Raw genomic sequence first — 25,000 nt, 5'->3', positions numbered from 1 at the left:
GAATTGAATACTTCCAGCAGGATAACGCAGCATGTCATAAAGCTCAATCATCTCAGACTGGTTTCTTGAACATGACGATGAGTTCACTGTGCTCAAATGGCCTCCACAGTCACCAGAGCTCAATCCAATAGAGCATCTTTAAGATGTGGTGGACAAATCTGACAAATCTGCAGCAACTGTGTGATGCTATCATGTCAATATGGAGAAAAATCTCTAAGGAATATTTCCAGTAGCTTGTTGAATCTCTGCCATCAATAAGTAAGGCAGTTCTGAAGGCAAAAGGGGTCCAACCCAGTACTAGAAAGGTGTACCTAATAAAGTGGCCAGTTAGTGTATATAATTTAAATTATTATATACAATTACAATGCTTGCAAAATGTATCTGTAAACGGCCATTTTATCAATATTATGACAACATTTCTTTCAAAAATGAATTTGTATGTCATATATGTATTTAAAATGGGCGCAAACACATTTTTTAAATTAAATAATTGCACAAAACTAGATTTCAAACATGTAACCTGAGCGGTATATTTCTCAGAATAAATGAGAGTCTCTATTTTACCATAAAGGCAATCTAAAACTCCCGGCGGAGACCTCAGGCTCTTCTTACATTACCCAATGTTTTTCCCAAATCAATCCACAGTGCAGGCCCACATATGATATCATGCATGACTTCACCGGTCCAGGGAGTTCACCGTCCACGATAACAGCATTAGCATTTACTCCACATCTCTCATCTCTGGCTGAAAGAATCGAGATGGAGCTGAAGTTTGCTGGGTTTTGAAGAAGAGCTGGACAGAAAGCACATTAAAGAGCGGCTCGCTTTGAGATTTCTGATGCTTTGATGCAATTTTACTTTGTTTTTTTATCAATCCAGCGGCCTGAGAAGAAAGTCATTTGTCTGAGAGAGTCATTTTCACATGCTTGTTAGCCGAATCAAGCCGCTTTACGATAATCTCTGTTAATTACTTCAGTAAGTGTTCGAGAGGAGAGATGAAGACTCGTTCATCAGGAGAAATCTGCTTAAAGGGACAGCGCACTCCAATCTAGAATTGTGCCATCTTTTATCATGCGCTGTGGTGTTTTCCTTTGCTTTTTTAATGTGTAGTTTCATCATTCTTTATTAAAGTGTGTGTGAATCGGATGTTGCTGCAGGGGTGTATTTCAGTGTGACATTTTTAACTGAAGCTGAATATTGAGTAGGGGGCGGGGTTATGGAACAAAATCAATGACAAAAGTATTTGAATAACAAAATAATGCATTGAATTAACAACTACTTCCACTTTAATGACGTGAATTGCCAGGGTTTGTATTTTTAGGTCCTGAAATTGATCATAACTGTTTAGTTAAGCTAAGTTTAACAACTCAATACTTCATATTCATCTTCCAGAATTGACTTCCAAACTATTTATACATTTTCCTTCAGCTTAGTCCCCTATTTATTAGAGGTCACCACAGCGGAATGAACCACCAACTATTCCAGCATATGTTTCACACAGCAGATGCCCTTCCAGCTGCAACCCAGTACTGGAAAACACCCATACACACTCATTCTCACTCACAAACACACACACACTCATACACTACGGTCAATTTAGTTCATCAATTCACCTATAACCTGGAGGAAACCCACACCAACACGGGGAGAACATGCAAACTCCACACAGAAACACCAACTGACCCAGCCAGGACTCAAACCAGCGACCTTCTTGCTGTGAGGCCACAGTAATAACCACTGAGCCACCTCCAAAATATTTATTCATTCATTTTCTTTTTCGTCCCTTTATTAATCTGGGGTCGCCACAGTGGAATGAACCACCAACTATTCCAGCATATGTTTTACGCAGCGGATGCCCTTCCAGCTGCAACCCAGTACTGGAAAACACCCATACACACTCATTCTCACTCACAAACACACACACACACACACACACACTCATACACTACGGTCAATTTAGTTCATCAATTCGCCTATAACCTGGAGGAAACCCACACCAACACGGGGAGAACATGCAAACTCCACACAGAAACACCAACTGACCCAGCCAGGACTCAAACCAGCGACCTTCTTGCTGTGAGGCCACAGTAATAACCACTGAGTCACCTCCAAAATATTTATTCATTCATTTTCTTTTTCGTCCCTTTATTAATCTGGGGTCGCCACAGTGGAATGAACCACCAACTATTCCAGCATATGTTTTACGCAGTGGATGCCCTTCCAGCTGCAACCCAGTACTGGAAAACACCCATTCACACACACACTCATACACTACGGCCAGTTTAGTTCATCAGTTCCCCTATAGCGCATGTGTTTGGACTGTCGGGGAATCTGGTGCACTTGGAGAGAGCCAGACTTGAACCAGCGACGTTCTTGCTGTGAGGCGAACATGCTACCCACCGCGCCACTGTGCAGCCCTGTGCTGTCATCATGGCAAAGATAAAAGAAATCAGTTATTAGAAATTAGTTGTTAAAAGTATTATGCTTAGAAATGTGTTGAAAAATCTCTGTTGAACAACACTTGGGAAATATCGAAAGATAAATAAATAAAAGATTTTACAAAAGGACAAACAAATTTGGCTTTTAACTGTACGGTTTGATGAAAGTCTCTGTTGTTTGGGTGTAATTAAGCAGGAATGAGGGTTCTGGATGTGTGCCGCTCCTCGTCTGTGATCAGTGCTCTGCTTCTGAGGGTTGGTCAGATCACAGATCAGTGCTGGCAATGACATCCACTCTACACACTAATGAGGCGTCACACACGCATGGCACACTGCCCAGCACTGGAAGCACTGCATCTGCCACACGTACACATCAAATACTCAAGATGTTTACCAGTACTGGGTTGCGGCTGGAAGGGCATCGGCTGCGTAAAACATATGCCAGAATAGTTGGCGGTTCATTCCACTGTGGCGACCCCTGATAAATAACAGACTAAGCTGAAGGAAAATTAATGAATAAAGATAAACATGATTTTTTTTTAAATCTCAAAGGGTGTAATAATATTGATTTCTTTCAATATTTCTAAACATAAGTTTCTGACAGTACACAATAGTTTACTAGTTATTCAGGAAGATATTAGTATTCAGCATAAAGTGACGTTAAAAGGCCTAACTAATAGGTTAATGAGGCACGTCATTACAACTTTAGTTTGTTCTGTAGACAATGACATAAAAAATCCTTAAAAGTGCTAATAATATCGACCTTAACAATTATTTATTAAATGCTGCTTTTATTCCAGCCAAGCTAAAACAAACAAGACTTTCTCCAGAAGAAAACAATATTATAACAAATACTGTGAAAAATTTCACACTTGGGGAGTATTTGAAAGAAACTAAGTTAATTTTACACAAACATGCAACTGTATGTCCACCTGAAATGGAACATGGAGTAAGGGGCAGGGCTTTATTTTTAAGCTCCTCCTCTAATCCTTCCGACAGAACTAAAAGTCTGCAGCAACTTAGCTTACACTGACTTTAAAAACACACAACATATTAAATTAAACTCCTCTTCACTTTAAACGAGGATTTCTGCCACGTTTTTAAAGATCTCAAAAGATCTTTCGGTTAAACCCAGAATAGCAAAGTCCACTACTGATGGTAAGTTTGGATCATTTTACTGACTCTGATCTTTGAGTCTCGTTCATCGAGATAAACGAATCTTTTTTCGAGTCATTTCGTTCATTTGGTCCAATTTGCCAAAATATCATTAAAATGTTACAAATCGCTTCCAAACACATCTACAACTAGCCCAAAAGACATGAACGGATCAATTCTTTTTCCGGCTCTAAACGCATCTGATTGGCTTCTGCCTTTCCGCAATGAACGATTTAAAACACTTGAAATGAACGATACCACCTGCACAAATGTGCACACGTGCGGATGAACGAATCACTCCCTGAGAGGACTTGTAGTTCCCGAGTCATATTGAAGATTTGTTCAAAATGAGCGAATCGTTCATGAACCACTCATCACTAAAGTCCACTGAAAGAGGTCAAGTATTTTCATATATGGCTCCTAAACTCTGGAATAGCCTTCCTGATAATGTCTCAGAGATTTTATTGATTTAACACTTTTTTTTCTCTAAACGTTTTGGCAAAACGCTAAGGACTTTCTTTGAATATCCGCGTTGAAAAAGATTTTCACTTGCCCTTTTAAAAAAATGAATAATACATTTAATAATACATTAACAACAATTTAGTTTTTTCATTAATATTTGTTTTTAATTTTCAAATATACAGTTAATGTCAGGATTATTAGCCCCCCTAAATTATTAGCCCCCTTTTTAATTTTTCCCCCAATATCTGTTTTAGAGAAAAGATTTTCTCAGCACATTTCTAAACATAATAATTGTAATAACTCATCTCTAATAACTGATTTATTTTCTCTTTGTCATGATGACAGTAAATAATATTTGACTAGATATTCTTCAAGACACTTCTATACAGCTTAAAGTGACATTTAGAGGCTTCACAAGGGTAATTAGGCAGGTAAAAAAAATATTGCTTAAGGGGGCTAATAATTGAGCTTAAAATGGTTTTAAAAAATTAAAAACTTCTTTTATTCAAGTCTAAATAAAACAAATCAGACTTTCTCCAGAAGAAAAAAATATTGTTAGACATACTGTGAAAATTTCCTTGTTCTGTTAAACATTTTGAAATATTTAATAAAGAAAAATTAATGAAATGGGGGCGAATAATCCTGACTTCAACTGTATACAGTCACAAACCCTATAACCCTTACTAATAATAGAACAAACCATAGCTGTCAATGCCTTCAGTCTACAATAATAATAAAATTAAGAAGAAAAAATAAATATGAAAATCAAGACTTGTTAAAACAAGATTTAAGACCTACAACACAACATTTCAGTAGATTTAAGACTTTTTAAGGCCCAAAAATTAAGCTTTTGAGATTTAAACATTACTTAAGACCCTGCAGACACCGTTATAAAGTTCTGATTTTAGACTGTAAACCTTTCTGAAAATCCTGCCAACGAAACAATTGCTGTATTAATTTGATGTTGTTGCAGTAAAAGAACATAACAGCCCTGCATTAATGCAGCACCTCAGCTTTGTTCTCATTCCTGATGTTTTAAATCAATCCTCCAGTTTAGTGTCCTCTCTGAATATCCAGTTCACTTGATAATACATCACCTCCCAGCAGTAAACCAGCCTGCAAATTCATGTCGACTTTATTTGTTCCTGGGAAGTGCTCCAAAGGTGCTGAAAACAAAAAAAAAATGAGTTTGTGTTCCCCGAGGAGCCTTCCACACCGCATTAGCTGCAGAAGACCTGTTTCAGCACTTCTTAAGTAAACTAAGCATATTGTGGATTTTGCCAGTTTGGTGGCATTTCAGTGATGGACTGCAGGAAAATGGAGATAATCCTTCAACCTCCTCCATCTAATTAAGATTTTCTCCAGGATCAGAAACGCTCTTTCAGTCTTTCTCAGAATTCCTTGGGTTTTCTGGCTTGAAGAAAAGAGCTGGCGCTAGCAACACCAAGGTCATGGCTTTGGTTGCCAGGCAGAGCTTCAGAAGATGTAAATGTACATTGAATGCAATATTCTGTACGGTGTGTTGCTTTGCTCAGTGCATTAATGCAGTGTGAGGAAATCAGTGCAGCTGTCTGTACAGTGCCAATTGTAAATAGTTTGATGCACATAAACCTTCAATTCATTCATTTTTCTTCAGCTTAGTCCCTTTATTCATCAGGGTCACGGCAGAATGAACCACCGCCTATTCCAGCACTATTCCAGTTTGATGCAGCAGATGCCCTTCCAGCCACAACCCAGTTCTGGGAAACATCCATACACACCCATTCACACACACCCATACACTACGTCCAGTTTTGTTGATCAATTCCCCTATAGCGCATGTGTTTGGACTGTGGGGGAAACCGGAGCACCCGGAGGAAACCCACGCCAACACGGAGAGAACATGCAAACTCCACACAGAAACGCCAACTGGCCAAGCCAAGACTCGAACCAGATACCTTCTAGCTGTGAGGCGAACGTGCTACCCACTGCGCCACCGTGACGCCCTCCACAGCAGTTCATATTACATTTTTCTTCAGTAAAAGTCTTGTTTTAGTTTGGCTGGGATGCGGAAATATATTAAGATATATTAAGTGGTTTAAACCACAGACTAAAATATATGGACGTAGTATCCGTGACGTCACCCATGGGTTTCTAAAGAGCGCAAAAGAAGCCACAAGTAGGCGCGGCCAACCATCGCCATTTTGATTGCGCGTCATCACACCCCATAGATATATATACACTAGAAGTCGCCTTACCTATTGTTGTCTATTGGACGGAATGCGTCAATAGCGCCGCCATCTTGGTACAGGGTAGCGCTCCTTTGAAATGAATGCGGGACCAAGGTACAGTGGAGGACTGTGGCCATCCAAATCCAGAGATATACACATATACACATATATCTGTGATCGGGAGTTTTCCTGGATGTTAGTATGTAATTTTTTTTTCTAATTACGAAAATTATAATTTTACATCACTTTTCTACATTGATGGATCAGTGACCGCACGGGCATTCCTGACAAAAAGCTTGTGTTTGTGTGTACAGAAATGTACTATTCACCCTCCCTGTTAAACTTGATCTAATCATGTCCTGAACACAGCTCCTCTCCTGCTTTCACTGCTCATACTGCCGGAGGGAGCGATTCGTTTGTGAATGAATCCCCCGAACGACTCTTTCACTAACGTTAGCCGACAATAATACAAGTTTCTGGCAGCGCAGCATCTCGTTGTCATATTTCTCCTGCATCGTTTGCTGATTTTATTCAACAAAACTAGCATAAGCCAAGTGTTTAGTGCGAGTTGGAGCTGCTTTGCCGTATGGTGAATGCAGTAAGTGACTGTTATCATCAATAACGTTACCTGATTAGCACAACAGTTCAGAACATACAAAAACAGAAAAAAACTTAATAATACCTATGAAATGTTCTGCCTTTGTGCTTTGATTTCTTTGTTTGCTCGTTACTACACCCGTAGACAGCACTAAAGTCCCGCATCTTCATGTAATAACACTGTCTTGACTAGTGCGGTTGAATGACATTTGTCCTGGGAGCACTGTACCAATATGGCGGCGCTATTGACGCATGCTCAGGGTACCTATGCGATATCTAGTGTATATATCTATGATCACACCCACGGCAGATTACCAAACAAGGGCAAAGAGGCGGAGAGTGGGCGGAGCTACAGACACCTGCTGGCATTTAGCTTGGACCTGGTTCAGACACACTTTACTTTGGGAGAACGCTTAATACTTTATCACTTGTGACTCGTTTGTGTTCTGACCACTTGTGTTTGGTTGTACACTATATCAATAAAGTGTCTAGACTTTTAAAAACACTGCTGTAATACACTGAGCCACTAAACATTGTTCTTATGACGTTTTTCAACAGGAGAAAAACGCAAATTACTTCCAAGCACTTCAGATATAGTCTGTGTTAGTTACTGTAAGACTATTGATGAACTCCAGCATAACACTGTAGGACAACACTTCAGATGACTGATCTAGAGCCTACAGCTAATCAATCTGACAGATTCTGGAGTGCATTACAGCTCTAAATATAAATATAAACCATAAATGATCTTAAATAAAACAAATACATGTATAGAGATGGTATATAAGTATATAACTTTACTCACATGGGAAACGGAGGCCACGTGAATGGTTTGTGAGCACAATTAAGTGCACTCAGCATGCCATGCCATCTAATAATTGTAGGAAACAAGTCCAAAAGGCAGCTGACTGTGTAAAGCCACATAAAACAACACAGAAATACGATAAATATGCCGAGTTCAGTGGATAATCTGCAGGATTCAGCTGAGGTGACGTGACGGAGACCAGCGAGACCTAGCTGTCACTCAAGTGGCCACGCCCTTAATTATGCAAACTTAATATAACTTAATATAAAGGAAACGGATGAGTTATTCTAACAGTGGGCTTAATTGAAATTTGCTTTGTTTTGGAGCCAGGAGCGGCCAGGACTAGCGGAATTTCAGATGAATTGCAGTTTTAGTTACTTCCGTATCGGCTTCCTGAGGGAGAGCGGGAGGTTGCCGCTTGGTTTAGACAGAGCGAGTGCATCTACTAATGAATAAGCCTTGAGTGTGCACTAAAAGGGGTCATTTTTGATTGATAATGACTTGCACACTTGTTATGATGTGAACAGCCGTTTGCCACCACACACACACACACACACACACACACACACACACACACACACACACACACACACACACACACACACACACACACACACACACACACACACACACACGTCATTCACTGCAGCAGACAGCCCACAAACACTCTGTCTGAGTCACCATTAATAATAGGCAACACACTCATTGGCTTCATTTGTGCAGTGTGTGCTTGATGGAGGAGAACCAGGCCCACACACACACACACACACACACACACACGCACACACACACAGGACTGACTTCAGGCCTCCCACACACTCTCCAGCGTGAGTGCTCGAGTCCCATGTGGCTTCACATTTCATTTACAGGGATTCAGCCTGTTTCTGGCGAGTCATTGTGGTGAGCACAGGTGTGGAGATGCAGAAGATGATCAAGTTATACTGAAACACAGCTCATATCTAGGCCCACACGAAATCTGCACGCAGAAATCTGCAGATGTTTAGCCCATCATTGAGTCCATTTATTTGTGTAAATTTATATTTATTCAGTTTTTAAATTAACTTATATTATTAACTTATATCTTATTAAGTAATATTATTGTCTAATATCAAAGAGAAAAGCATCACCAAGAGGCGACACTCTAGTGCGATTCGGAAAACAGCCACTAGATGGCGTAGCGGCCATTTTGAAATGAAAACTCCAATAGAACAGCAGCATATTATTATAAGTCTGTAAAATAAACTATTAAAAGTGCTGATGATTGTGATAGTAAGTGTTGTTTTGTCTTTCAGGTTGTATCTCAGCTTTAATACACTTTTTAAATAAATCAATAACAAATAAACAAAGCAGCTGCTTTTCATTGCAACAGCAACAAGATCCAATGGACAGCCGATTGCTTTCACTCCAAAATGGCTGAATCTGGAGCTGTTGCTGCGCGCTGCTGTTGTAATGGAACCTCTTGGTCATTCTAAGCTCTTTGCTGATATGAAAATGTTCATATGATTTACTTACGATACAGTTTGTAAAGTCGTATTTTCTGTCTTTTGGTAGAGATATTATTATATGACACTTGCTTTATTTACCGATTAAGCTGATCTAATTTGATTTGCATTGTAAAAACTAATGTTGCGGCTTTCTAATTGCTGCTATCATTGCTAGGGTAAGCAGGTTTTGCACACGTAGCTAGAGTCTGTAGGCAAAATAGATGTAAATAAAACGCCTTTAAGTACTCACACTATGCTATCCGAATTGTGCCCAGACCCGGTTCGTTTGAGAAGTGTGAGTGCGCTGAATCGGGCTCAGGCACGGTTCACTTGGCCGGCCCTGGCCCGGTTGGAAGAGGTGGGCCTGAGCGCAGTTCACACGTTTTGCACTCACACTTTTGCACTCACACTTAAAGCCAAAGCCCGAAACTGAAAGCGAGACGTGACTTTTAAGGGACTGTTTCATATGGATTTATTAATCATTCTGACTGTTCAGTGAACGCAAACTGCAGTAGTTTATTAAAAACGCAAACCCCTCACTGCACGACAGCTGCACCTTCAGCAGACCTCCTCATTCCTGCAGCACGAGGGCTTTATGACTGTTTATGAGCGCCAAAAGTGGCGGATTTGTTCGGTGAAATATCTGACTGTGTCCCCGCATCCCTAAGGACTGTTTGGCGAAATATTTGACTGCATGTCACTGCATAACAAACCACTGACACGATATAACTAGAGCAATCTCCACTGTACTGCTGAGTGAGAGAGCGCTTCTCACTGAACAGCGCAGCAGCGATGACGTAAGCATGCCGAGGCCCGATTGTAGTGTGAGTGCGGGCCGTCGGGGGAGACGGGAGGGGGGACAAGCGTGCTTTGGCCCGGTTCCAGGCAACTGTACATAGTGTGAGTACAGCCTAAGATTCAGGATAGATTGGGTCACTTCAAGCAAAGAACATACTAAAAGTATGTGCCAATATTTTCTTACATCAGTAGTTATATACACTTGGGAAAATAGTCAATATTTTTAAACTATATATAAAATGTATTAGTTATTAATAAAATAAATAAAGTTTTATATATATATATATATATACACATATTTATAAATCTTAAGCAATTTGCACCCCTGAAATAAGAGTACAAAGACTGCCACCTGGTGGTGCACAGAGAAAACTTATTGACCTTTTTTGATCGCTTTTTTGATCGCAATTTGTGTGTGATAATAGAAATGCACAATAAAAAAGCAATAATACATTTATGCAGTCATGAACATGTTTTGACAGTTAATATGACGGTGATTTGATGCTTCATAAAAGTTGCGGACACCTTTACCAATGTCAAAATGCTTTTGTAAACACCCAGTTATTCTTTACGATTAAAAAACTGGCTACTATAAAACTACTATAATAAGGAAAATCTGCTCTAACTGTAAAACTAAATAAATTGCTCCCGACACATGAAAGTGTAAAGCCTGCAGCTCACAACAAATGTGTAAAGTTATTGTGTGTCATATTTAACAAGCCGTTTACTGCTAATTTGATGTAATTTTGCTCACATGGATAATTGAATATTAATCAGATGATGTCATTACGCTGCTGTGCTGTCAGCCAATCGTTGCATTGCTGATCATGATTTCAAGGATGGATAGATCTGTCCTTCACAACACACGCAGATCTCAGATCAGTTTATCCAGACATTCTAATCTGATTCGCAAACTTGTTTGAAGAACCAAATTAGCGAGAGATCAGTTATCAAGATTAAAAGATCCGGGATCTGCCAAATAATCTTAGATCATTTAAGCGAGCTACGAAGAACGGACGCCAGGGGTGCGTTTCCGAAAAACATTGTTAGCCAACTAAAGGCCAGTGCACACCAGGACGCTTTTTGTTAACGTTTTCTGTCGACGTTTAACACCTCGTGACTAAATAAAGGGCGCTAAAGTGATCATGCACAATCAACGTGCAAAATGGCAGCCGCAAAAGCGTCATTTTTAAAGAACCGTCTCATGCTCGTCACTGGGAGCGTCACTGGAATCAGTCTCATGCTCTCCACTCCACCATGACCACCAGCGCAGCAGCAGCTCAAGATACGGCCTGGTCCCGGATATGGACACCTTGGGATCATCTCGTCGCTAGTCTTGGGTCCAATCAGTGACTCTGCATAATCTGAGGACCTAAGGATGAGCATCCAGGTGGAAATGGAGAATAAAGAGAATAATTAGCGTAGCTGCTGTTCATAGTGTATATAAGCAAGATGCAGAAGCCTGTGTGGAACCCGCTAGGTGATGCATTGAGTGTATGCTTTACTAAACAGATAGGTCTTTAATCTAGTGTTGAACTGGGAGAGTGTGTCTGAGCCTCGGACGTTATCAGGAAGGCTATTCCAGAATGTAGGAGCCATAAATGAGAAGGCTCGACCTCCTTTACTCGAGTTTGCTGTTCTAGTTACTACCAGAAGCCCTGAGTTTTGAGATCTTAAAGATCTTCATGTTCACAACCGTGCTCCCTTCACAGTGCACTTTGAAAACATTGATGTCATTTTGAACACAGCTGTGGCTCATGACGAAAGCTGTAGATGACCTATTATTGACAAGCGGAATTTATGTTACGTCTCCAAAGCTTGAGAAAATAAAACACAGCATACATTTTAATTTATAATAGGTTGTTTATTAAGAATCTGTACTGTATATGACATGGGCCTGCTGGTTAGCACATTTCTGCAGTGGTAAAAAAAAATAAAATAAATAAACAATAACCTAGTTAATAATAATAATAAGAACAATAATAATAATAACAATAATAATAATAATCATGATCATCAGTAATATTTTTTATTAAAGTAGGATTTTCTTTATTTTCTAATCAATAATACATTTAAAATGTCAAAATATGTGTCAGCTATTTACATAAGCAATTTACATAACTATAAGAGCAACAATGAAGAAGTGCTGTAGGCAAGTTTCAGGTCTGTACAGTCTAAGAAGGAAAGTATTAGTAATATTTTAGTAATTTAGTAATTTTTTTTGTTTGTTTTTTGTTTTTGTAATTTTTTTGTAAATTTATTTATTTATTTATTTTGAGTAAAGTTAGTGGTATATCCAGAGAGGCAATTGCAGATTAGGAAGTGAAGTGGAGACTAAATAGTTGAGTTTTTAGTCGTTTCTTGAAAATAGCGAGTGACTCTGCCGTTCTGAGGCAGTTCATTCCAGCAACTGGGCAGAGTAGTTCCTCCACCCTGTTTAGAGTGTCATTATGGGTGTTTTACATTATAAATAACGTGGTTCAAGTGATGGATCTGCGACAGAGAAACCAGGGTTCAACGCTAAGGATATTTTCGACGGGCCTGATTAAGTCAGTGGTTCAGATTTTTTCTTGCCCTGCTGAAATTTTCACTGGCTCCACCAAAAAAATAGTTAATAACTATTTCTTAGCCACATATTTTAAATAATGTGTCAAAAGCCAAACATAATGTCAGCATAACTTTTCTTTAAACACAACAGACAATTTTAAAAAATACAACTGTGGTGCAAACAAATTTGAGCATATATATATGAGCAATTTCACATGAGTAGCAGTGCGATATGGCTGTATATCGGCACTGGTGGGAGGCGTGCGTTGCCTTAGTGCCCCCACCAGTGCCGATATACAGCCATATTGCGCTGCTACTCGTGTGATATTGCATTTATACAACAGTTTGACGGCATAATTGTGTATATAAAAACAAAATCAAATATGGAGAGTCTCAAAAACCCTTTTGTATAAAGAACTACTTTCTTCCGCCTTGGATTCAAATCATAAGCTGACAGTTAAACAGCTGTTAAAACAGTTAAAAGCATCTTTTAAACTTCAGATCTGTAGTGTCTGCTTTTATGCTGGCTGTATGTGGGCGGAGTAATACACAAAGGGTAAAGAGGCTGTAGGAGTTCTGATATTGCAGAATATTGCACGGCTATCAGCCAATCAGATTCGAGAACCAGACAGAACTGATATATATATATATATATTATAGGCTTAAATTATATAGAGAAATAGCAGATGAACTGATATATTGATATTCAATATTGATCTTTCTTTCCAGGTGTCGGTGCAGAAATGAACAAAACAATAGGCCTAATGCAAAATATTATAAGATTAAAATTTGGAAAAATTATGAAATGGTCATTTTTGTCAGTTTTCCTAACAGATAAACAGCTCTCAGTAATATTTCAGCCTGCTTTCACTTTCATATTCGACATGAAATGCACATTTGCCGGTAGGAATGACATCCTGACCTATATACTCGTAGTTCTCCTTTCATATAGCCATGACTATTACACAACCATAAAACACATATAGCCTGGTCTGTTAGTTCGTTGGTTCGCTTTGCTTTCTCATTACAATCGATCTCGGACTGATTATTTTGGCGTGGATCTGAGCGCTATTGCGGGATTCACCTTTGTCAAACGAACCATGCTACCTGGGCAAGCAAGACAGCTTCCAAAACAAATGTTTAGGTGTGAAAGCACCTTGTTTGCACGCAATTGACAGTCGCAGCCAAATTAAACTTTGGTGACAAGGCAGCACATGCCCGATCGGGCCACTAACAATCCTATCTACTGTCCTGAGCATCCTGTACGCTGGCCCTGGGCCATCGGGCAGTCCTTATTGTTGAGCCTTGGAAACTACGGATTTTGGGAAACACTCGTCACAACATTATTCTTTTCCCATCCGATGCATCCTACTATGATAGTTCAGCCGCGAGTTAAGTTCTGGAAAACACACCCCAGAATAATATATTCCAGAGAGCAGTGCAATAATAGCATAAGATATATAGATTTGTCTTGCACCTCCACACCTCATCATATCACAGTCTGTTTGTCCTGGACTCTCTTTCATCCACAGCTCTGGTGTTTGATGGTGCCGAGGGGCCGTGGGACCCCAAGAGAGACGCTCAAACCCGAAGACCAAATCTCTCTCTCTCTCCATACTGTAATCCACAGGCTGAGCGTTAATAATACATCACAGATCCCAGCAGTCAGGAACAGAGGAGGCAGACACATGCGCAACTCAGAGACATAAACAACACGCAAAAAACGGCAGTTAAACGAACCTGCATCTTTGATGAGCTGACTGCATCTCTGGAGAATATTGTGATTTGAGAGACACTGGGGCTGGTGACTGCACTTATAACTACAGCGAGTACTGCTTATTTACAGTAGATGATTTTCTAAAGGAACACACACAGCGATTAGTTACTGCACTTAAAAACGTGAGTACACCCGTTGCCTTTAAAGCATCAAGTTGACTTAGAAAAAGTCAGTGATCTTAGGCAACACGTTTACTCTCTCGTAAGTCAACTAATCACATTTACAGATGTCAAATCAATGTGTTTTTATAACTCTTTTCATAATGAACAGTTTCACAGCATTCATTCATTTTCCTTCAGCTTAGTCCCTTTCTTATCAGAAAAAAAAACATAGCATAGGTTATTCCTTTTCATTTATTGTAGGTTATTTATGAAGTAACTGTTCTGTATATGACATGGGCCTGCTGGCTAGAACATTTCTGCAGTGGTAAAAAAAAACAAAATCCTACTTAATAATAATAAACATAAAAATAATAATATTCATCATTAATTTTATTATTGAAGTAGGATTTTTTAATTCATTCATCATCTCATTCATTCATCTTCTGCCGCTTATCCGGGGCCGGGTCGCGGGGGCAGCAGACTTAGGAGAGAACCCCAGATTTCCCTCTCCCCAGACACTTCCTCCAGCTCCTCCGGGGGGATCCCGAGGCGTTCCCAGGCCAGCCGAGAGACATAGTCCCTCCAGCGTGTCCTGGGTCTTCCCCGAGACCGCCTCCCGGTGGGACATGCTTGGAACACCTCCCGATGTAGGCGTCCAGGAGGCATCCGAAACAGATGCCCGAGCCACCTCAGCTGACTTCTCTCGATGTGGAGGAGCAGCGACTCTATTCCGAGCTTCTCCCGGGTGTCTCCTCCCTGAACCGCCACCTTATCGTGGTGTAGGGGTTTGAGTGCCTGAGTGATCCTAAGAGCTATGTTGTCAGGGGCTAATGCCCCTGGTAGGGTCTCCCAAGGCAAACAGGTTTTAGGTGACAGGTCAGACTAAGTGCGGTTCAAAAACCCCTTATGTGTTCGATAACATACAGAACTGTTACGTCGCCCAGTATGGCGCAGCCGGGGCCTCACCCTGGAGCCATGCCTGGGGTTGGGGCTCGTATGCGAGTGCCTGGTGGCCGGGTTTTTTTCGACGGAACCCGGCCGGGCCTTGCCCGAAGGAGCGACGTAGGACCATTCTCCCGCAGGCCCACCACTTGCAGGGGGAGCTGTAAGGGGCCGGTGCATTGTGGAACGGGTGGTGGTCGAAGGTTAGGACCACGACAACCCAATCATCGGGCACAGATTTTTTAATTTTCTAATAAATATTAAATTTAATTTCTTAATAAATAGCCTCATTATTTTTTTATATGATTTATATATGACATTAGAATGTGTGTTAGTTTTTGTAAGTGATTTTATGTTCATTTAGAATAGAATATGTAATGTTCTCTATTATATATTTTTAAAGGAAACACTGACCCTATATGTGCCGTTTACATATATTTCAATTCATATGGAAAGCGAGTGCATGTTTTTAACAAAACTAACATTGGATTTTTTAGCGCAGTGTTTCTCAACTGGTGCGTCGTGACCCAAAAGTGGGTCGCAGGAAAATTTTCAGGGGGTCGCAGAGTGTGTCGTCAATAAAACAACAAAAGTTTAGACTTTAGCTTATATTTTGCTTATACTGGACTTTTATTTTGAAATGCGCACGCGACAATCATACCGTTTGACATGTGAAATTTAATTTCATTATAGCAAGAAATATGTTGAAGCGCAAGAACAACCCTGAATATGTAAAGTATGGATTTACGTATACTAGGGATGTAACGGTATCAGAATTTCACGGTACGATAATACCTCAGTATGAATGGCACGGTACGGTATTTATTGAATAATTTACAGGAAAAACAAAACTAATGAAAAGACTCGAAAAAAGTGCCAAAAGTGTTTATTTACCTTAGCACTGAACATATCAATGACATACAAATCAGCCATCTATCTGTAAGTTTCGAAACAGGAACTTCAATTTTTTAATTTTAATAACAAAAAACTATTAAACCCTGTAGAAAAATAAAGTTTCAATCTAGTATTGTTGAAAACTCATCACATTCAACATTTAATCACTCACTCACTCAGATAGAGATGGGTTTTTTAAGGAAAATGATCATATAACTATAATCTGGTAAAAGCTGGGATCTCTGGCCAATCCCCTGCAACAGAAAAAACCCTCTCATTTGGGACTGAGGTTTCTGGGACAGAGAGATATGATTAAGCCAAGGTTGACAGCAGTGGGTAACGCTGTGCATTGTCTTTCCACCACTTGAGAGGACAAGCCATGAGTGAGATAGAGGTCTCTTTGCTGTACAAGTCAGTAGCCCCTTTCACACAGTGATACCGGTAAATATCTGGAAAATTTCCGGAAAGACTTTACCGGTATATTCAAAAAAAGAGCTGTTCACACAGGCGAGGACGTTACGGAAATTTTCCGGAAAAGAGCATTCACACATCCATTCCAAAATACCGGTAAATTCTGACATCATTCACCACAAATGAGCTTTAAACGGCTGCGCTTGTGTTTGTAAACATTTGACTAAATTACAAACTCTGTGGATGATCAATATTGTGAACAACTTTCGCAGGATCACTTTCGCATGTCGAGATGTTCATAATATGTGCGTGTGCGGCGCTCACAGGCTGTTTCACAGGCACACGCAAAGCTTGAAGGTAAACAAACAACGGCTTATCATAAGCATCTCATCGATAATTATTTACACAGTTGGCATTAAGATGAACATATAAACGTGATCTGACTAACTTCTAGCAGCTAAATGTGTCTGGAAAATTATTCAAAGGCTTTTATCCTCATAAACCGCGCGGACGTAAATGCGTCTGACTGTTGTGATTGGCTAAAGCAGACGTCTCACGTCAGCACGTTCTAGACGTGCACGCGCTTATTACGGCAATCTTCCTTCTGCATTCACACAGCGCAGCATTCCGGCAAATTACCGGTAATGTTACAACTTCTCTTTCCGGAAAATAGCCAGAACGAATTTACCGGTATTTTCAAAAAGGACCTGTTCACACATACAAGCTTTCCGGAAAATTGCCGGCAAAGGGGCTAATGTCTGCATCAATCTGAACAGTGTGCTGTGTTCTGCAGTCCCCATGACTGTTTTTAGTCGTGCTACCCGACTTATATTTCACCACAGTCTGGCAGTGCTTGCTGTTTTTTTCTTTGTCTGTCACTTTTTCTCTTCTTTCGTATCTTTTTAGAAAGAAACCGAAATGCCTCAACACATCCGATTAAAATTGATCATTTCCAGCTCTTTTTCTTCCCCGTTACTAGCAACACACTCCATTTCCGCATTACTGGATCTGTAGCGACAACAGACCGTAAAGGATGAGGGCCACGCCTAGGCTGATGGGAATTGTAGTTCCCGCTACCTCCCGCTCACTTCATTCGCCTGAGCAAACTAATCTCAGAAATATAGTTTTATTGAGTCATGCGCCTACGGTAATATTGAAAAAAATTACTATTGCGGTATGACGGTATTCACAATATTGTTACATTCCTATACTGATGACAATAGGCTTAAAAGCTCAGTGTGTCATATGTAGTGAGGTGCTCTCACAAGAGAGCATGAAACCTTCTGAATTGAAACGACATTTAGAAACTAAACATCCCGGTTGCGAAGACAAACCTGTGGACTATTTTAAAAGACGACTCCAAAAACTAAGGACATCACAAAAGTGCAAACATTTTGTTAAATGACAGCAATAAAATGTTGTTTATTTGTAAGTCTTGGTGATTTTCTTATGTTTTATCTGTCAGTACTTGTGTGTTAACAAACAAATACAAATTAATTATAATTCCTGAAATCATATTATAGTTGCTAAAAATTTGAGTCGCGGCTTGATGACCATGTAAAAATGTGGGTCCCATGGCCAAACCAGTTGAGAACCCCTGTTTTAGAGCATCATTATGGCCGTTTTACATTATAACTAACGTGGATCAAACGTTAGACACTCGTCACTACATCGTTCTTTTTTCCAAACTATGGATCGTACAACCACGAACGTGAACCACGAACGTGAACCACGTTCAGCCATGAGTTACGTCGTTGTTTGAGAAGAAGCTTGTTGTTTGCCTAATAAATAACAATAGGCCAGTTTTTTATTTTATTTAAAATTTAACAGATTCTTATTTGCTTTCTAATGATAAACGCTGTAATAAATTTGTATTTTAAAAATAAGTCTTTTTCATATTTCTTTTTTGTAAATTTTTAGGAAATATTTTTGGCACATTAAAAAGTGGTTATGGGGGACACGACGGTCTGTTTTGGTTCGAGCCTCGGCTGGCTCATTTAGCGTTTTTGTGTGGAGTTTGCATGTTCTCCCCGTGTTGGCGTGGATTTCTTCCAAGTGCTCCGGTTTCCCCCACAAGTCCAAAGACATGTGGTATAGGGAATTGGGTAAGCTAGATTGTCCGTATGTGTGTGAATGAGTGTGTATGGATGTTACCCAGTGATAGGTTGCAGCTGGAAGGGCATCCGCTGCGTAAAACATGTGCTGGATAAGTTGGTGGTTCATTCTGCTGTGGCAACCCTAGGTTAATAAAGGGACTAAGCCATCTGACAAGCTAATCCAGCTAAAAATTGGGCTTAAAATGTCATTAAAATGCAGAATTTAAAGTAACCACCCTTCTGAACAGGCTGGCTACGGGCCTGATAGATTTTAATGATACCACAAACACTACAGTAAACCTTTTTGTTTTGACTCAATGATTAGCTCCAAACAATAATAACATCCCAAAGTTTTCGTTTCATAAAAATGATCCTAGTTTGGGAAATGAATCAAATCATTGTAACGTTTATAAATAACCTCGTGTCGACTTGCCAGTGTGACAGCTCAAACGACAGCATGTTAAGTATGCATCATTATGAGTCAGCTTAACTCTTCTGGATGAACACAGGATTAATAAGAGGAGATGTTCAGCAGGTCATGCAGCGGGTCAGAGTCCTCATTAACCTGCTGTGATCCAGACTTAATCACCGTCACCTGATGAGCAATTAGCATCCGCCATTTAACTAGCACACGGCGCAGACCCGCTCTTTCTTTTCATTTGCTGTCCTAGAAACAGCCCGGAGATTATTTCTGGTGAGATTAACATTATATATGTGTATATTTATAGTAAGAATGTTAATAATAGATCCCTTTACATCGACTGATAACACGTTTACTAACTTATATGCTCCTTTCAGTTTTTTGTTTTTGTTTCAAAATGAGCAAAACCGAGAAACCTTTATCCACTCTTTGGGGTAAGATGTTCAGTTTTCATCCCTTAAAACAAAACCCGATTAGACTTACCGATGGTTTCTGGAAATGTGGATCCTGTGGTGTTTTCAGGTTGTGAACTCAATGAATCTAATAAAGAAGAGTCCTTCAAGACTGATGACACCAACCATCAGCACCAGCTGGCTCTGAGAACGGTTGGTCCGCTCTTTATCACTGTAAACACCATGTTTAATTGGTCATTATCTAATTAACACTTGTTTTGAAGATGTGTCTCGGTCACACCGCCAAAGATGAGTTCAATATTGTCGAGCTGGTCACCGGCGAGGGAAACAGTAACGCCAAGGCGGTTCCCATAGCAACGCTTCACGCGAAATCCATGCCAACGGTAAGATTTGTTGACAACTTTAACTTGAACATCCGTGTGAAGTCAACATGCAGTGTTTGATTTCATAGCACATTTAGTTTGCTATGAGGCAGGGGCGCAACTACACATATACTGAGAGGTATGCGGGTTCAAGTTTTGTAACTAAAATAAAATAGCTTTGAACAAAAAAAGTTACCAAAAGGCCTGATGTATCAATATGACACATAACAAATTCATAAAAACATGTATATTGTATAAAATGGATTTTGATAGAAGGATTAAAAACATTTCAGTTCCAAAAAATGTGAATATTCGGACAATTTGTTCATGTGTCAACTTTAACAGGGTTAAGAATCATTATAATCAAGTATATAATATTTATATAGGTGAATTTTTAATCCAAATATTTTATCTTAAATATCGGTTTATGTGAAATAGGTCTGTACTTACATAAACATACATTTTGTGTGATCCCTCTTATTTAGGCAAAATAATTAAATAATTAATAATAAATAAAGAAAAAAATCAGACTAATCTTATAACTTTTGACCTCAACTGTACTGTATGTATGATTTGACAGTTTTATTTTGATAAAAATTGTAAAAAAAAAATCTAAAGTCACATTTACATGAACACTTTACACTTGGCTCTGCGACTGCATGTTGTTGTGTTGATTTTGAATTAAAATGTGTGTGCCAGCGTATGCAACTCATGGTATAATCTTTTATTTATTAAAATACAATATTATACTCATACAAAATGCAAAAACATTTTTAACAAAACATTATTTATTTATTATTTTTTTATTTGAAACTTTTAGTAAGGATAATTTCAAAAATAGTTTTGGCACAATGGCGCCCCCATGTGTGGCGCCCCTATGCGCCGCATATACTGCATACCCCCTTTTTGCGCCACTGCTATGAGGGAATAAATGTAATTCATGTCCATATGAGACTAATTGAGACCCATTTTAGTACGTTGATGAAACTGAATATTGAGTAGGGGCGGGGCTTCCTCTGCGTTCCCTGCGTAGTAAACTGAGGGGCGTGGTTAAGAATACTGATGCTGAAGCGACGTCAACAGGACTGCCAAACATATAACAGATCATTAAAGTAACTAAACCCAAGAAGCAGAAAATGCACCGTAATATTATTTCTCCCTCCATCATGACCTCATAATCATCCCCATCTACTGAACTGGCCCTATCACGGTCTCTCCACTCCACCTATAGCTGTTTGTGGTGAAGCACTGGAGCTGTTGTCCTGTGGCTCCATGAGCATCCAAGTGGAGCAGCACAAGTTGAAAGACAACTCCCCTAATGTAAAGCGCTTTGGGTGTATGGCCATACATGATAAATGCACCATATTAATACACATTAATTGCCTGGAAACCCTTTAATTATGTCAAGCATACGTATAAAGGTATGGCTTTGTCATTGTTTGCAAGATCACCAAATTGCCCGTCCACTAGCCTAGAACTGTCAATCTTTGTATAAAACTGGAGGAACTGATGGACCAAGAATTATTAATTTTTTTTTTTCTGTCGTTTGGTCTTTTGTTAGCCTTTTGTTTTACAATCGTTGCCTTTTGCATTGCTCTGTGTTGATTTTAAGGTAAAAATAAAAAAATATAATGGAAAAAAATATTCATAAAATAAGCCTCACTTGCTAATGTGCCAAATCAAACCCAAAAAGCATCTGCTAGATTGATTAGTTGTATGATTTTGTTCTCTCTCCATCAGGTTAACCTGTCTGGTTTGGATCTTCATCCACCGGTGACCTTTCGCCTGAAGCACGGCTCTGGTCCGGTGTTTGTCGGAGCGGAGCATGTGGCCTGTGAGTGACCCCATATGACCGCTGCATTCACCCTTTACAATCTCGTTTCTGCTTTAATCGAACCGAGTCTTGTGCTGAAATCTGTCCCAGTGGAGGAGTACTCTGACGAAGAAGAGCTGGACGAGGAGATGGACGAGGAGGTGGAAGAAGAGGAGGAAGATATCGAAGAATCGCCTGTTAAGAAAGTCACAAAAAACAGCGCTGGCAAAGTAAGGTCATCTTTACTGTCGAGCTCATTAAACCTGAGCCGATTTCTCACTGCAATCTCTGTCTTTTGAAGAGAAAGAAGCCAGAAAAGGGAGAAGATGAGTAAGTCTGATCTAATATTGAAGATTTTTTTTTTCATTAATTACTCAAACTAATCACTTTTTTTCCTAAACGCAGGGAAGCATCAGATGGAGAAAATCCTCCAAAAAAGGTGCGCTTGTTTTCTACTATGAGGGGAAAATGCTGTAGTGTTTAACCATACTGTAGTTCAGGGTCCTCATGTATCAATGCTACGTACGCACAAAAACTTTGCGTACGCCAGGTTTCACGCTCAGAATCGCTTGCGTTTAGATTTACTAATGATGAACTGAACGTGGGAATGTGCGCAGCTCCACGGCAGCTTTCTGGCTGGCGTACGCACATTTTTTGTGCGTGTCTGTTTTATTTCCATTGGCGACTCCTAGAGGCAGTTGTGTTAAATTCCTCTCTACAAAGTGTCTTTGAGCCTTGCAATGGCAGCTGTATGAGACAAGTTCATCTAGCAGGTATGTAAGATTTCCATACCATACAGTTGACCAGCCAAACATTAAAGCACAATTTGCAGCAGTCGCCTGTTTTCCCAATGTAATCTGAGCGATCTACTGCACGCACATTGCTATAAAGACACTATCTGAAGATGAATTCGCATGCGGGAATCAGAAACATTTCCATAATATTCTAAAAATGTGCAAATAAAATGATGCACAAACTTATTGATGATTCCTACTTGTCTTTCTCGTGATAAATAGTTGGCAAAATCCGATGTAGCGGGGGAAAAAAAAAAAAGAGTTCATCAGACGCTGGACTCAGAGTTCATGCTCGAACGTGTCAAAACATGTTGACATGCGTTTTACGAGCTGCGCCACTGAGACTGTTCAAAGTACTGCAACATTTTACACCTATAAACCACACTATTTCTTTTTTTAATGCACTCAGTGCGATGTTCAGACCCAACTGTGTTAACCGCATCAGCTAAGCTCTCCCACTCTATTTTTTTTCTTTTGTTGTTAATTCCGGAGGACAAATTTGCAAATAACACCGCTTTTCTCTGGTCTACCTCCGAAAGCAGCACCTCCAATTCACATTCTGTTCAGAGTTTCTCTTCTTGCTTTTGTTGTTGCTTTTTCGTTGGGTTTTGCCAAAGTAGAGTCATTTGCATATTCATACGGGGGAGGAGGCAGGGAGGGGTTTTGCGCTCGTGCATGTTGCGCTCAGTTTCACGTTCATTCAGATGTACAAACAGAATATGCGTGGGATTCGGCGTACGCAGTGTTTCATACATCTGAATTTTTTTCTGCGTACGCACATTTACAGCTTTGTGCGTACGCAATGTTTTAGTATGATTTCCATGCAAGTCTTCGTACATGAGGCCCCAGGGGTCACCGATCTCATTCCTGGAGGTCCCGTGCCCTGCAGGGTTAAGCTCCAACTTGCCTCAACACCTGCCTGGGTGTTTCAAGTATACCTGGTAAGAGCTTGATTAGCTGGTTCAGGTGTGTTTGATTAGGGTTGGAGCTAAAATCTGCAGAACACCGGCCCTCCAGGAACAAGTTTGACCCCTGCCATAGTTAAAGCTGCGGTCACTACAGTTTGTGTGCAAAATTCTGTTCTGTGGTGCTGCGAAAAGGGGCAAAGAAGCTTATCAGACATTTAAAAAAGCGAGCGATTACTAAATTTCTGTCCAGAGAGGTCATGTTTTGATCCTTGATTGGTCTCACGAAGTCAAGTGATGCGATTTCGCAGGTCAGAGTTCACCAAGCTTGAACTTTGCACCGCATCAACCTGCGAAACTTGACTTATGACCCCGCGTTTCCGGTCTGACGCATTCGCGTGCGTATGAATGGAAGTCTATGGGAGGAAAAGCCCAGTGTGACCACAGCTTAATTCAGGGGTTTTCAAACTTTCCAACCAGTGACCCCCAAAATAACAAGGCCATTGACTTACAACCCCTAATATCCTCTAAGGTGGATTTATAAATGTATAAACCATGCACACAATGCTGCACACACACTAGTAGGCATAAGTTTATTTGCTGTTTAGTTTTGGAGAACGCCGCTCAGACACCGGTCCCTGTTTAGTTGTGGTCTGTATTTTTAATATGCAAGTCCCGTAAAGGGGTCCGCAAGTTTAACCTGGTGCATCTGATGCTATTACTGTGCCTTTAATATAACGTAATCACCCCAGAGCTCGCATAAATCGAAAGGCTGATGGATTATTTGCTTTTATGCTACTATACAATTTTTGTGTTCTTCTTCTGTAGGTTACCTCTACTAGTTAATGAAATATATTTTGGTATTTGTAATATAAACAAATCACCAATAGTGTAATAGTCTAAAACTGTAGGGTACATTATACTACAATACACCAGTTTACTGTGGTACAGCTAATAAATACTGGAGTTTACTCTAGTCATCACTTCATCGCAGTATGCTGGAGCAGGAATTCAGTTTGGTAAACAGTAGAGTATGTACAGTAGGGGTTGAACACGTACAGTAGATAACGTGGTTTGATCTAGACATGGCAGCTTCACACACCAAGTTGAAACTGCCCTCGGATTATTTAAAGTGTTTTTAAATGTTATCATGCATCCCTGGTGGAGATGGTGAGACGTCTGATAACCATTATGAGTCGGTACCTGCAAAAAAATGGGCAAGGATTTTGAGCGGTAAAATATGCATCTGAGCAAGTCTAATGTTAACATTATAGACTTTGTTTCGTGCGTTATGTTATGAATACCTTCATGAATCTGTGTGCTGAAGATGTATGCATTACTTCTGCACTAAAACATCTGTTGTTAGAAGAACCTGCAGTGATCATTGTGTTGACTGCGTTCATTCAGCAGTGGAATTAGCCCAGGTGCAGATGTTGCGTAGTGCTGAAATAAGTGTTGATTGTGCATTTGTGTTGAACTAGAATTGGTCACTGGTAATGTTGCATTGCTTTTGCAATGTTTTATGAGTGGTCAAACAGCATGCGTGTATGTTTCCTGCAAATTGTGGCATATTGC

The 25,000-nt window shown here is 39.9% G+C and overlaps 3 protein-coding genes across 4 annotated transcripts in view; 1 reads left to right on the top strand and 2 right to left on the bottom strand.

Annotated features, from left to right (window-relative positions):
• The window catches only part of sez6l (seizure related 6 homolog (mouse)-like), a 148,887-nt gene extending 129,140 nt beyond the window's left edge, over window positions 1-19,747 (bottom strand). For both annotated transcript variants that reach the window (XR_015501496.1, XM_087271302.1), the window contains exon 1: window positions 19,622-19,747. The gene's annotated coding sequence lies outside the window, so the exon portion shown is untranslated. The remainder of the gene's footprint in view (window positions 1-19,621) is intronic.
• The window catches only part of myo18b (myosin XVIIIB), an 880,426-nt gene that overhangs the window by 725,922 nt on the left and 129,504 nt on the right, over window positions 1-25,000 (bottom strand). The gene's annotated exons all lie outside the window — the stretch shown is intronic.
• Window positions 19,363-25,000, top strand: part of npm2b (nucleophosmin/nucleoplasmin, 2b) — a 6,860-nt gene continuing 1,222 nt past the window's right edge. Inside the window, 8 exon segments of the mRNA NM_001123007.4 lie at window positions 19,363-19,411; window positions 19,516-19,572; window positions 19,661-19,743; window positions 19,815-19,934; window positions 21,654-21,747; window positions 21,838-21,956; window positions 22,028-22,056; window positions 22,132-22,165. Of these exon segments, the coding sequence (NP_001116479.2) occupies window positions 19,536-19,572; window positions 19,661-19,743; window positions 19,815-19,934; window positions 21,654-21,747; window positions 21,838-21,956; window positions 22,028-22,056; window positions 22,132-22,165 (516 nt within the window). The 5' untranslated portion in view covers window positions 19,363-19,411; window positions 19,516-19,535.

Source organism: Danio rerio, chromosome 10 (genome assembly GCF_052040795.2).
Source record: "Danio rerio strain M-AB ecotype USA chromosome 10, GRCz13ab, whole genome shotgun sequence".
NCBI classification, from domain to species: domain Eukaryota; kingdom Metazoa; phylum Chordata; class Actinopteri; order Cypriniformes; family Danionidae; genus Danio; species Danio rerio.
The sequence above is the reverse complement of the archived record's forward strand: the minus strand, read 5'-3'. Positions and strand labels throughout refer to the sequence as shown.